General features: G+C 38.3%; 1 protein-coding gene across 1 annotated transcript in view; it reads left to right on the top strand.

The window, feature by feature from the left end:
* Window positions 1-14697, top strand: part of LOC123551314 (phosphatidylinositol phosphatase PTPRQ-like) — an 89659-nt gene that overhangs the window by 16898 nt on the left and 58064 nt on the right. Inside the window, exons 5-7 of the mRNA XM_053542103.1 lie at window positions 11722-12000; window positions 12566-12778; window positions 14321-14458. Coding sequence (XP_053398078.1) covers window positions 11722-12000; window positions 12566-12778; window positions 14321-14458 — 630 coding nt within the window. The remainder of the gene's footprint in view (window positions 1-11721; window positions 12001-12565; window positions 12779-14320; window positions 14459-14697) is intronic.

Genomic DNA, 14697 nt, shown 5'->3' with positions numbered 1-14697 from the left:
TTGGCATATTATCGCGGTTCCTTTTGTAAACTGGCCAGATCCCGTCATGGATCCCAGAGTTATGCCCCCGTAACGGTCTAAAATTTGCTAGTTTGGCTTTTGCAGCCATATAAAGACTTCATTTATGGTTTGATATGATACAAACTTGCAAAATATCTTCAACAAGTATAAATCTTGGATTCCAAGATGAATCTGTGGTGTGGGAGACATATTGATTTACTCCAGTCTCTGTGTCTGTTTGTTTGTTTCGTTGTTTTGGAGAACATATGCCCGGCCCAGGGATTGAACTCGTAATTCCACGATCTGTAGACCAACGCTCTCCCTACTGAGCTAAGCAGGCAGGCCGTCTGTGTGTCTGTCTGTCACAAAGCTTGTCCGCACTCTAAGTCGAACATTTCTCATCCGGTTTTCACCAAACTTAAACAATATGTGTTTGATCATAAGACCACGGCCAAGTTCGATAATTAGTCAAAACGGTAAAGGCGTAGTGGAGTTATAGCCCTTGAATTACCAAAAATCGGCCTTTTTAATCCCCCGCCGTGGCGGAGGGATTATAGGAATGGTCTGCGTCCGTCCGTCCTTCCGTCCTTCCGTCCGTAACAAAATCGTGTCCGGTCCATATCTCCTAAACCCCTTGAAGGATTTTCATGAAACTTGGGTCAAATGATCACCTCATCAAGACGATGTGCAGAACCCATGAGTCAGCCTTGTCGGTTCAAGGTCAAGGTCACAACTCAAGGTCAAAGGTTTGAGCCTGCCATTTTGTGTCCGCTCTATATCTCCTAAACCCCTTGAAGGAATTTTATAAAACTTGGGTCAAATGATCACCTCATCAAGACGGTGTGCAGAACCCATGAGTCAGCCATGCCGGCTCAAGGTCAAGGTCACAACTTAGGGTCAAAGGTTTTGAGCCTTCCATTTGTGTCCGCTCTATGTCTTCTAAACTCCTTGAAGGATTTTCATGAAACTTGGGTCAAATGATCACCTCATCAAGACGATGTGCAGAACCCATGGGTCAGCCTTGTCGGCTCAAGGTCAAGGTCACAACTCGAGGTCAAAGGTTTGAACCTTCCATTTTGTGTCCGCTCTATATCTCCTAAACCCCTTGAAGGAATTTTATAAAACTTGGGTCAAATGATCACCTCATCAAGACGATGTGCAGAACCCATGAGTCAGCCATGCCGGCTCAAGGTCAAGGTCACAACTTAGGGTCAAAGATTTGAGCCTTCCATTTCGTGTCCGCTCTATTTCTCCTAAACCCCTTGAAGGAATTTTATAAAACTTGGGTAAAATGATTACCTCATCAAAACGATGTGCAGAAATTATGAGTCAACCATGCCAGCTCAAGATCAAGGTCACAACTAATGGTCGAAGGTTTGAGCCTTCCATTTTGTGTCCACTCTGTATCTCCTAAACCCCTTGAAGGATTTTCATCAAACTTGGGTCAAATGATCACCTCATCAAGAACTCATGAGTCAGCCATGTCAACTCAAGGTCAAGGTCACAACTGAAGGTCAAAGGTTTCAGCTCTGTATCTCCTAAACCCCTTGAAGGATTTTCATGAAACTTGGGTCAAATGATCACCTCATCAAGATGTTGTGCAGAATTCATGAGTCATCCATGTCAGTTCAAGGTCAAGGTCACAGCTAAAATCAAAGGTTTACCCTTTCACTATTCATAGCAGTGGCGGGGGATTTAGTTGTCTTTCAGACTGCCTTGTTACTCTTGGCCACACTCTTTAAGTCGAACATTTCTCATCCGGTCTTCATCAAACTTTAACAAAATGTGTTTGACTGTGAGACCTCGGCCAAGTTTGATAACTAGCCAAATCGATCCAGGCATTTTGGAGTTACGGCCCTTGAATTACCAAAAAATCTGCCTTTTTACTCTTGTCCACTCTCTAAGTCGGACATTTCTCATCCGATCTTCACCAAACTGGAACAAAATGTGTTTGGGTATATAACCTTAGCCAGGTTTGAAGCCAAATCCACCCAGGCACTTTCGATTTATGGCCCTTGAATTACTGATTGGGTCCACTCGTCCAGACATCTAATTTGATCCTCTCGTCTAAACCATTTAGAGAAACTAGGCATTTTTCATAGTGGCAGTAAATTGTTGTGGGAGACATGTGCTTTTCTCAAAAGCATCCCTAGATTATATAATGATAACCTCCCCTGATTTTAATCAAAATGGATTTATATCAGTAACTGTAAGTACTTAAAGGACTCATTTGAAATTTCATTATTGTCATTAGTTGGACTCAGTCAATCAGGGTAGATAACTATGGACTGATTTTGTCAAATTAACTCCCTTTATTTCAAATTAAAATTGGTATATCTCCGTAACTAATGAAGGTACTGATCTGAAATTTCATTTATGCCATCAGAGTGACTTGGGCAATCAGTAAAGATACATGATGACTGAATATTTAACAAATTACCTCCCTTTATTTTTTATGTTTACAAATGAATGTACCTTCAGCTTCTAATGAGATCAGTTTGAAACGTTATTTATGTCTTCCATGGTAAAAAATAGTCGAGTTATCTCATGTTAGATAACTCTTGATTGAACGTTTATCGATATGAATGCATTTCTAATATATTGTTGTAAAGGCTTGACTCTGTATCATCTATATGCATATACAAATGCATGATTACCTCCCCTGGTTTTAATAAAAATGGATTTATCTCAGTAAATATTTAGAGGACTCATTTGAAATTTCATTATGGTCATTTGTTGGACTGAGACAATCAAGATAGATAACTATGGACTGATTTTATGTCAAATTACCTCCTTTTGTTTCAAATTAAAATAGGTGTATCTCAGTAACCAATGAAGATACTGATTTGAAATGTCATTTATGCTATCAGATTGACTAGTACAATCAGGGTAGATAACTTTTGACTGAATTTATGACAAATTGCCTCCCTTTATTTTATGTAAATAAATATACTTCAGCAGCATCAAATGAGATTGGTTTTAAATGTTAATTGTTACAATAGAATATTTTTGTCCTGATTATATTTAGTGTGTATGCCTATGTGATCAATGCCAAAACTTGATTAGCAATGGTGCTCATGCGAGTGATATAGGGCCATCATGGCCCTCTTGTTAGGGCTGTCATCGATAGAAACGATATCGATGTATCAACGATATTTTTTTGTCGATCGATTATCGATTCCCATTTTCAAAAATCGATATTTTACAGATAGAAAAAAACTACCCAAATAAACACTCAGACCCTAAAAAACAACTAAAGTTCAAAAAGTTGTAAATTTGGATAAATGCAAAAAAGGAGTGAAGGCAAAATAAAAATGAAAGATGTTATTAATTTTTATGTATTTCTTTTATTTCATAAATACAAATACAACACAATCAAACAGAAATATGGAAAGTAGGCAATAAAACTTAAAATAGCATTTACAGGAAGATATATTGTATGCATATGAACAAATAGGTCGTTAATCTAACTTAATAATCAATATATCGATGTATCGTCGATATTTGTCTTCTGATATATCGGTATCGTCGATACACCTAAGACCCAATCAATGACAGCCCTACCTCTTGTTTAACTGTACTCATAGGGAAAAACTTGGGACTTTGAAAATCGTCCGATTTTCAGAGGATTCCGGTTTTTGGAGGGTCCAGTTTTTGGAGTTTCTACTGTACATAGAAATCACAGTGTATAGACTCTCCGTATAACGTACTGGAAGTCGCCAGAAACTAGGCATTCAGAAATCAAAACACAAATTTTTGCTGTCGCTGATGGCTTGGATTTTCATTGTTTATTTCGTTAATAGCGTATAAAGTAAGTGTATTTTTAATTTACTTATTGTTTAAGAGCTACTGTTTACGTAGATACCAAACACGCCAGTTAAAACTCATAATATACTTAATTTCAAGTCAAATCATGAGTGGGTATTTGTTCGATTTTGTAATGAACTTACCAATTCTTTGAAATACATGTATCTTGAACTTTTGCAAAGAATTGAAACCTTTTTTACTTCGTAGATAAATATCTTATGCATCTATATATACTTGCGTGACTTTATGGTAACGAATACGTTTTCAGAAAAATGTGTTTTTCTGAGACATGTATGCTGATTACACTGTCCCATTATTCGATACATTACTGGCCCACTTATCGCAGTTTTTTAAATCCGGACTGAATGCTTAGTCGACAAACTGTACGCCTATTCAAAACTTCTCTTCATTCTTATATTTCAATGTTTTGACTTAATAAAATTTGTTTTATGATAACCAACAGTTTAGAAATAATAGTTATGTCTCCCCCAGGAGACATATTGTTTTTGCCCTGTCCGTCCGTCCGTCCGTACGTACGTCACACTTCATTTCCGAGCAATAACTGGAGAACCATTTGACCTAGAACCTTCAAACTTTATAGGGTTGTAGGGCTGCTGGAGTAGACGACCCCTATTGTTTTTGGGGTCACCCTGTCAAAGGGCAAGGTCACAGGGGCCTGAACATTGAAAACCATTTCCGATCAATAACTAGAGAACCACTTGACCCAGAATGTTGAAACTTCATAGGATGATTGGTCATGAAGAGTAGATGACCCCTATTGACTTTGGGGTCACTCCATCAAAGGTCAAGGTCACAGGGGCCCGTCCGTCCGTACGTCACACTTCATTTCCGAGCAATAACTGGAGAACCATTTGACCTAGAACCTTCAAACTTTATAGGGTTGTAGGGCTGCTGGAGTAGACGACCCCTATTGTTTTTGGGGTCACTCTGTCAAAGGTCAAGGTCACAGGGGCCTGAACATTGAAAACCATTTCCGATCAATAACTAGAGAACCACTTGACCCAGAATGTTGAAACTTCATAGGATGATTGGTCATGAAGAGTAGATGACCCCTATTGACTTTGGGGTCACTCCATCAAAGGTCAAGGTCACAGGGGCCTGAACATTGAAAACCATTTCCGATCAATAACTAGAGAACCACTTGACCCAGAATGTTGAAACTTCATAGGATGATTTGTCATGAAGAGTAGATGACCCCTATTGATTTTGGGGTCACTCCGTCAAAGGTCAAGGTCACAGGGGCCTGAACATTGAAAACCATTTCCAATCAATAACTAGAGAACCACTTGACCCAGAATGTTGAAACTTCATAGGATGATTGATCATGAAGAATAGATGACCCCTATTGATTTTGGGGTCACTCCATCAAAGGTCAAGGTCACAGGGGCCTGAACATTGAAAACCATTTCCGATCAAAAACTGGAGAACCAGTTCACCCAGAATGTTGAAACTTCATAGGATGATTGGTCATGCAAAGTAGATGACCCCTATCGATTTTTGGGTCACTCCATTAAAGGTCAAGGTCACAGGGGCCTGAACATTGAAAACCATTTCCGGTCAGTAACTTGAGAACCACTTGACCCAGAATGTTGAAACTTCATAGGATGATTGGTCATGCAGAGTAGATGACCCCTAACGATTTTGGGGTCACTCTGTGAAAGGTCAAGGCCACAGGGGCCTGAACATTGAAAACCATTTCCGGTCAGTAACTTGAGAACCACTTGACCCAGAATGTTGAAACTTCATAGGATGATTGGTCATGCAGAGTAGATGACCCCTAACGATTTTGGGGTCACTCTGTTAAAGGTCAAGGCCACAGGGGCCTGAACATGGAAAACCATTTCCAATCAATAACTTGAGAACCTCTCGACCCAGAATGTTGAAACTTCATAGGATGATTGTTCATACAGAGTAAATGACCCCTATTGTTTTTGGGGTCACTCCGTTAAAGGTCAAGGTCACAGGGGCCTGAACATTGATAACCAGTTCCGATCAATAACTAGAGAACCACTTGACCCAGAATGTTGAAACTTCATAGGATGATTGAACATGCAGAGTAGATGACCCCTATTGATTTTGGAGTCAGTCAATTAAAGGTCAAGGTCACAGTGGCCTGTTCATGTAAAATCATTTTTTGGAAATAATTTGAGAACCACTTGACCTACAATGTTGAAACTTAATAGGATGATTGGACATGCAGAGTAGATGACCCCTATTTATTTTGAGGTCACTTGATCAAAGGTCAAGGTCACAGGAACCTGAACAGTGACTTGAGAACCACTAGGCCAAGAGTATTGAAATTTAGGGGGATGACTGGACATGCCAAGTAGATGATCCCTATTGCAGCCAACCATCAGTGTCTCTTTGACTTTTGCTCCTGACCCCTATTGACTTCTTGCCTATAGGACTTTGCATTTGGGGAGACATGCGCTTTTTTACAAAAGCATTTTCTAGTTATAATTTCTTTCATTTTCATAACAGTCATGGACCAGTTTATATGTTATTACTGCAGTTTCGATTCCACTTTTCCTATAGGTTAATGTTTATTAGTAAGCATTTATCAAATTAAATTGGTCTAGCATGGCTGTCTGCACGACTAATTCAGTTTGGTAAATGCTTATTTATAAACTCTAACCTGCATAGTGTTTGAAACTATTTTTATGCCCCCACTTTTGGGGGGGCATATAGATTTGCTCTTGTCCGTCCGTCCTTCCGTCCGTCCGTCTGTCCGTCCTTCCGAAAATGTTGTGTCGCGCGTAGCTCTAAAAGTATTTGACGTAGAGTCACAAAACTTTACAGGAATGTTGGTCAGCATGTGTAGTTGTACACCTGGGGTTTCGCGTCCGGATTCATTCAGTCATGTAGAAGTTATGGCCCCTGACTTTGTAAAAATTGGTCATTTTAATGTTGTGTCGTGCCTAGCTCCAAAAGTATATGACCTAGAGTCACAAAACTTTACAGGCATGTTGGTCAGCATGTGTAGTTGTGCACCTGGGGTTTCGCATCCGGATTCATCCAGACATGTAGGAGTTATGGCCCCTGACTTAGTAAAAAATTGGTTATTTTAATGTTGTGTCGCGCATAGCTCCAAAAGTATTTGACCTAGAATCACCAAAGTTTACAGGAATGTTGGTCAGCATGTGTAGTTGTGCACCTGGGGTTTCACATCCGGATTTATGCAGTCATGTAGAAGTTATGGCCCCTGACTTTGTAAAAATTGGTCATTTTAATGTTGTGTCGTGCCTTGCTCCAAAAGTATATGACCTAGAGTCACAAAACTTTACAGGCATGTTGGTCAGCATGTGTAGTTGTGCACCTGGGGTTTCGCGTCCGGATTCATCCAGACATGTAGGAGTTATGACCCCTGACTTAGTAAAAAATTGGTTATTTTAATGTTGTGTCGCACATAGCCCCAAAAGTATTTGACCTAGAATCACCAAAGTTTACAGGAATGTTGGTCAGCATGTGTAGTTGTGCACCTGGGGTTTCGCATCCGGATTCATTCAGTATTGTAGGAGTTCTGGCCCCTGACTAATGTCATGTAGTGGGGGCATCTGTGTCCCATGGACACATTTCTAGTTTGTAATAATGACTAGATTCTTACACATAAATCACTAACACATCATTCATGTAATTGTTACGTGGCACAACTCAGTGTTTGATCCATTTCCTGCATCTCAAAGACTTGTTCGGATTTTATGACTGGAACTTTATCATCATTCACAGAAGAAACAGTTGCCGTTGGCGCGGTAACTGATAATTTCTGTTTATTTTAATAATCGGCTCCAAAGCACCGCGGATGTCATTCAAAATCAAGCAGATCGAAGTTAACATCCACTTCCTTTTCTTTTTATTATGCCCCCCTTCGAAGAAGGAGGGGTATATTGTTTTGCAGATGTCGGTCGGTAGGTCGGTCTGTCGGTCGGACGCAGTGTAGACCAATCCGTTTCCGGATGATAATTCAAGAACGCTTGGGCCTAGGATCATGAATGTTGATAGGGAAGATGGTCATCACCAGCAGATGACCCCTTTTGATTTTGAGGTCTTTATGTCAAAGGTCAAGGTCACAGTGAATCACCCTGAATAGTAAAACGGTTTCCAGATGATAACTCGAGAACACTTGGGCCTAGGATCATGAAAGTTGGAAGGGAGGTCGATAATGACCAGCAGATGACCCCTATTGATTTTGAGGTCAGTATATTAAATAAAGATCAAGGTCACAGTGACCCTGAACAGTAAAGCGGTTTCCGGATGATAATTCAAGAATGCTTAGGTCTATGGTCACGAAAGTTGATAGGGAGCTTGGTCATGACCAGCAGATGACCCCTATTGATTTTGAGGTCAGTATGTCAAAGGTCAAGGTCACAGTGACCAGGAACAGTAAAACGGTTTCCAGGCAATAACTCATGAACGCTTGGGCCTAGTGTCAGGAAAATTGAAAGCTAGGTTGGCAATGACCAGCAGATGAACCCTATTGATTTTGAGGTCATTAGGTCAAAGGTCAAGGTCACATTGGTCAGGAACAGTTAAACGGTTTCTGATCTTCTTGTCCAAAACCATAGGGCCTAGGGCTTTGATATTTGGTATGTAGCAAAATCTAGTGGTCCTCTACCAAGATTGTTCAGATTATTTTCCTGGGGTCAAATATGGCCCCATCCCCGGGGTCACATGGTTTATATAGGCTTACATAGGAAAAAACTTTGAAAAACCTCTTGTCCAAAACCACAGGGCCTAGGGCTTTGATATTTTGTATATGACATCATCTAGTGGTCCTCTACTAAGATTGTTCAGATTATTCCCATAGGGTCAAATATGGCTCCGCCCTGGGGGTCACATAGTTTACATAGACTTATATAGGGAAAATATTCTTGTCCAAACCACAAAGACTATGGCTTTGATATTTTGTAATGTAGCATCATTTAGTGGTTCTCTACCAAGTTTGTTCAAATTATCCCTCTAGGGTCAAATGTGGCCCCGCCCCAGGGGTCATATGGTTCATATAGACTTATATAGGGAAAAACTTAGAATCTTCATGTCCATAACTTACATCATTCAAATTTGGACCACATGTATAGTTTTGAGTGGCAAAATGAAGCTTGACATGAGTTGACCTTGATCTTGACCTAGTGACCTACTTTCACATTTCTGTAGCTACAGGCTTCAAATTTGGACCACATGCATAATTTATTGTTCCAAAATAAAATTTGACCTTGATTTTGACCTAGTGACCTACTTTCACATTTCTCAAGCTACAGCCTACAAATTTTGATCCGCAAGCATAGTTTTGTGTACTGAAATGAACTTTGATCTTGAGATTGACCTATTGACCTACTTTCACATTTCTGAAGGTACAGGCTTCAAATTTGGACCACTTGTATAGTTTTGTGTTCCAAAATAAAATTTGACCTTGATTTTGACCTAGTGACCTACTTTCACATTTCTCAAGCTACAGCCTTCAAATTTGAACCACATGCATAGTTTTGTGTACCGAAATGAACTTTGATCTTGCAGTTGACCTAGTGACCTTCTTTCACATTTCTGAAGCTACAGGCTTCAAATTTGGACTGCATGCATATTTTTGTGTTCTGAGTTGAAATTTGACATTGATTTTTACCTATTACCTACTTTCACATTTCTCAAGCTACAGCCTCTAAATTTAAAGCACATGCATAGTTCTGTCTTCCGAAATGAACTTTGACCTTGAAATTGATCTAGTGACCTGCTTTCACATTTCTCAAGCCACAGTTTTCAAATTTGGACCACATACACATTGTTTTGTACCGAAATGAAATTTGACCTTGATTTTGACCTTGAGCTTGTCTTGAAATTTGGAACATTCAAAAATGGCTCAGTGGATGTCGCCAAGATTACTCTGTAATCTCTTGTTAGGTTGATAGGTTAAAGGTCAAGGTCAGATTAAACCAGAATGGTAGAACTTTTGTTTACAGTGGGCATATAATTTCTGTTCCTTGTGCAATTACTGAATGCATCAAGGGGGGCATTTCATGTTCGACGAGCTCTTGTTCAATTATAATTATCGCAGTACTCGCTATAGTACAAACTGAAAAATGACTGGGCTCCTAGTGATTACATCAGTTGATCTAGATGTAAAACTAATTTTAATAAAGCTACCACGGTGGGAGATAGATGAGCGGGATTTGTTTGAATTTGACACTTCGACTGTACAGAGTAATCAGGTAGACAGCGTGTGTGTCTGTAGGCTGAGCTTAAGTTAAAAAAATAATTTCAAACACTAAGTACAACACCTTGAGTGACCTTGCATTGGGTATAATGGACACAGTCCCTGCATAAAAAGGCTTTGTTTGTATGCTGCACAATGTTTATGTGAAGTTACAGTAAGGTATAAGCAAAAGTAAAAAAGAGGTGACAGAAAATAAAATTGCCAAAAGACTTTAACCAAGAAAGCCAGCGCCAAAGCCGGGGCGAGTAGAATAGCACCCCTATTCCCCAAATAGTCAAGCTAAAAATACAAAGAAAAAAAACAAAGTGTCCTGTCAAACTGAGCGGAATGAATATATATTTTTCTGGTATGTTAGCATATATGTTTCTTGTCAAAGACAATAAATACTGTTTCACTGTTGCAAGTAAAATACAATACAAAACTTATATTTATGAATTCAGTGAGTACAGTGTATGGACCCTACAAGCCCAAACACATCGTCATTTCTTTATTGAATAGGCATATAGTGTATTGGCGAATAGTGGAACAGTTTTATATAAAGTTTTGCGACTAGGCGGCCAGTGTGTAATTCAGATACATGTTGAATTAAACATTATTTCAACTTGCCAGGATTGTAAATTCATATTTGTAGGTATAAACTGTGCATGGATTGATAATGTAACATTCAGAAACGGTTCTGACATGTATTTCCTTCGCAGTTCATAAATAATGGGCATTTTTAGCCTGAATGCATCGTCCCTTGCTTTGACCAGCTGTGTTTTTGGTGAAAATATGTTTTAATCTCATGTGTTAATGTCTATTTAATGACAGTGTGTTGCAAAGACATTTATCATACATTGAAAAATATATACAACAAGAATATTTATTTCAAATAGCCACAAAGAAACATAAAAATACTTACTACCTACAGCTTCCAAAAAATGAACACCTAGTTATTGGCGACTTCCATTTGGGTGTACAGAGAGTCTATACACTGTGAAAATAGTAGGCAAATAAAATAGATAGGGTTGCAGGCTTGATTTTTTGCTAGGTTGATTTGAAAAAATTGGATTCTACACAGGTTTTCATAATGGGGAGTTTATGGGAAATTCACAATTTTGATGACATTTTGTGTGAATAAACATATATTCTAACAGGATCCGATTCATTTTCCTATTAAACAAAGAAGGCAGAAAACAGTGAATTATTATACAACAAATCCATTCTGACGTCACAATTATTACGTCATGGCGTCAAACGGCATAGCGGCGCGCTGGAAAAGAAACCGATTGAAAACTGGCAAATTTTTAGTGAGTGCCGTCAAGGATGTACTTAAAAATCCTTGGTAACGTGTTAGATTCAAAATAATATATCTCATTTAGTGATTTGCTCTTGAATAAATCATTGTTTGTCGTTCAGATGCATATTATTATATCACTCGGGCTGCGCCCTCGTGATATAATTCCTTCGCATCTGAACTCCAAACATTGATTTATTCAGCGACAAATCACTGGATGAGATATATTATTTCTTAAACATACGGGCTATAATCGCAGTGGTTAAATAAAATTTATAGGTCCAAGTGTTTGTACTTTAAGATATTTGACCATGATAAAAGGGATTTGCATATTTCAAGTTGATTTTGAGACATGATTTGGAATTGCCTTTTACCACAGAAAGGAACTTCTTTTAAATCAATATCATCATTACAGATCCTGATATGCCAGGAGCATTAAATGACACTTTGTCAAATTTCACTGCCCCTGATGTCACTTTGGTATGGACTGGTTCATCAGGAAAGGTAGACAATTACTTGGTGAAGGTGACACAGTCAGATGGCTCAGTGCAGAATGAAAACACACCAGATAACAGAACAATGATTGTTATAAGGTCATTGGAGGCTGGGAAAGTATATGATGTCACTATCATAGCTTCCAGTCACAGCAAAGCAAGTCTAGAAAGAATAGCTACATTTACAACTGTCTCTGATGGTATGTATTGAACAAAAGTTGTATCACTTTGAACTAGTATGTGCACAAAGGAGTACTATATAAATATGGTATAATAATAAAAGTAGTATCCCCACACTTGCAGTAAACTCATATTAACCCTTACCATGCTAAATTTATATAATGAACTTGTCTGTCTTTCAATTTGGACAGTACCATTAACTGTTAGAAGGGGTGCTTACCAAAAATGTACTGACTGAATGGCGAACAGTGCAGATCTTGATCAGACTGCACAAATGTGAAGGCTGATCACGATCTGCACTGGTCGCAAAGGCAGAATCAGTCGTGTCCAGCATAATATGGGTTTAGATTCGGCTAAAATTGTCTGCAAAATGTAATTGAATTGTTCACTATTTGTATATCTACATTTTAAAACTGCTGAACATATTTAATACATACGGATGAATTTATTGGAAATTTTAAGGTTCTGAATTTCTTTCTCCTTGGACCCTTACTGAACTTACAAAATTAATACACTTATATGCATAAGTATCATACTCCTCTGTACTTTAAAGATAACCAGTGTGTCGGCATTTATTGATTTCAGTACCAGGTCCGCCTACAAATGTGACTGTGGAAGAAGTTACTAATAATTCCATCAAAATTTCCTGGAGAGAAACAGACAAACCTAACGGGGTTATACGGGCACATCGAGTTTGTGTAAAATACAGATTTTACATTGATGATTCATATAATAATTATACTTGTGAAGATACCAGTGCCAATGCTTCAGAATACAAGATTAGCTCTCTAACGGCAGGTAGGTTAAATCTCTACGGACTTAAAACGTAATGTTTATTTGTAAGTTTTGTTTATAGTTGCCACAAGTAACCCATTTTGGCGTCTCCTCCAGAAGACTGCTTGTATTGCAGCTAAAGTAGAAGTAATAGAATGAAAAAGATCTACTGGCATTACTGTATAGCAATTTTCAAACTCAGCATCTGAAAGTTGTCCAAGTTGTAAAAGTGAAAATCTACATTGTAAATGTAATAAATTCTAAATAATGATTTTGTTAGTTGAATAAAGTCATTGTTGGCATTCGGATGCATTTAAGTTCTATGATGAGAGTGTAGCCTGAGTGGTTTGTTTATATGCCTTAGATTGAAAATGATGTGAAAAGAAAAAAATGATTGGGATACATTGTTATTTGTTCTTACATGACATCCACCAAAAATCTTGCCTTTTTGCATCATTCTGATATTCAGTTGCTAAAACAATATAGGGTCATGAAGAGCCAAATTTGCTTTCACTTGCAAACAATGGTTTTATTACAGGATAATGTCACACTTTTCAGACCTCTTTGTTTATTACAAAAGGATATTAGTGGCTGCCCAGCTAGCTCATTAAGTTCAGTCCTAGATGGAGTAGTTAAGGTTACTGACTCCGATTCAGTTGGTCTTCACTGCTGTGGGTTCAAAGCTTCACTTTGGGTGTAGAATTCTGTCATGTTAGGAAGCCATCCAGCTGGCTGTGACTGCTTATTCTCATTCTCATCCACCAGAGGTTCGTCAAAATCTCGAGACGAACCTCTGATTTATTTCTTCCATTAATCTGGTGAGCATGTGCATTCGTGATTACTACTGAAAAAGGATTCAGCCAATTAATGTCCACCATTATTTGGCAGGCCAATTTGAAAATTTAAACAATACTGTGAAATCATTTTTATTTGCGTAGGACGAATTTTCGCGTATTTCGCGCTAGGACCGATGCGCGAATTTAAGACCGCGCTATTATTATTTTTTAATTCTATTTTTTCATTTATAAATTGAAAATGCGCGAATTAAAGCCCGCGCGAAACAGCCCTTTTTCATGTTAGCGTGAAATTTTATGCCAGCGAATTTAAATGATTTCACAGTATCCTGAAAAAAAAATGTATCTCAAGAAATAAGGGTATTCATCTTAATTTGATGTCCATATTGAATAGGACATGGTCATGCTTTTCATGGCTGATTTTGATTGGTTTGCAACAATTTGTTGCGAAACGCTTCTGATTGGTTGAATCGTTTTACCTGTAATGCTACCAAACTAAAAATATTGGCAAAATATGCCAAAGGTTCATCTAGGGAACCACCATGGTAAACCTCTGGCATGCGAGCATGCCAATTCTAAGGTCCACCTGGTGTCATCCTCCACCATCAAAAACTGGAAAGTTGTGACCTTTAATCTTGTCAGTGTGATAACTCCAAATAAAAAAAACAAAACAGAAACAACATAAAAACATAAGATTATAACTGGATGATAATAAAAGTGATTATAGAAAATTGATTGTTTTGATTAAAATTCAGTTAATGTGTTCTTTTAGAAAGAAAAGGAATCACCCTTAATAATATGAGGATTTTTTCTGATTTTATAGGAACATTTTACTGGTTTGACGTGTCCACGGTAAATGATGTGTCTATCAGCAGCAATGCTAGTGTCAATCAACGAACAAATGAATCAGGTAAGACACGTAGTAAAGCAAATGATGCGTTAGTAAGGTACATATTAAATGAAGTTTCTGTCAGCAGCAGTGCAAGTTTCTAACAACAAACGGATGAATCAGGTAGGATACACAACAAATGAAGTTTCTGTCAGCAGCAATGCAAGTGTCTATCAACAAACTGATGAATCAGGTAGGATACACAACAAATGAAGTTTCTGTCAGCAGCAATGCAGGTGTCTAACAACAAACGGATGAAT

This window comes from Mercenaria mercenaria, chromosome 4, assembly GCF_021730395.1.
Source record: "Mercenaria mercenaria strain notata chromosome 4, MADL_Memer_1, whole genome shotgun sequence".
NCBI lineage: Eukaryota > Metazoa > Mollusca > Bivalvia > Venerida > Veneridae > Mercenaria > Mercenaria mercenaria.
Note: the sequence above shows the minus strand (reverse complement) of the source record. Positions and strands in the feature narration are given on the sequence as shown.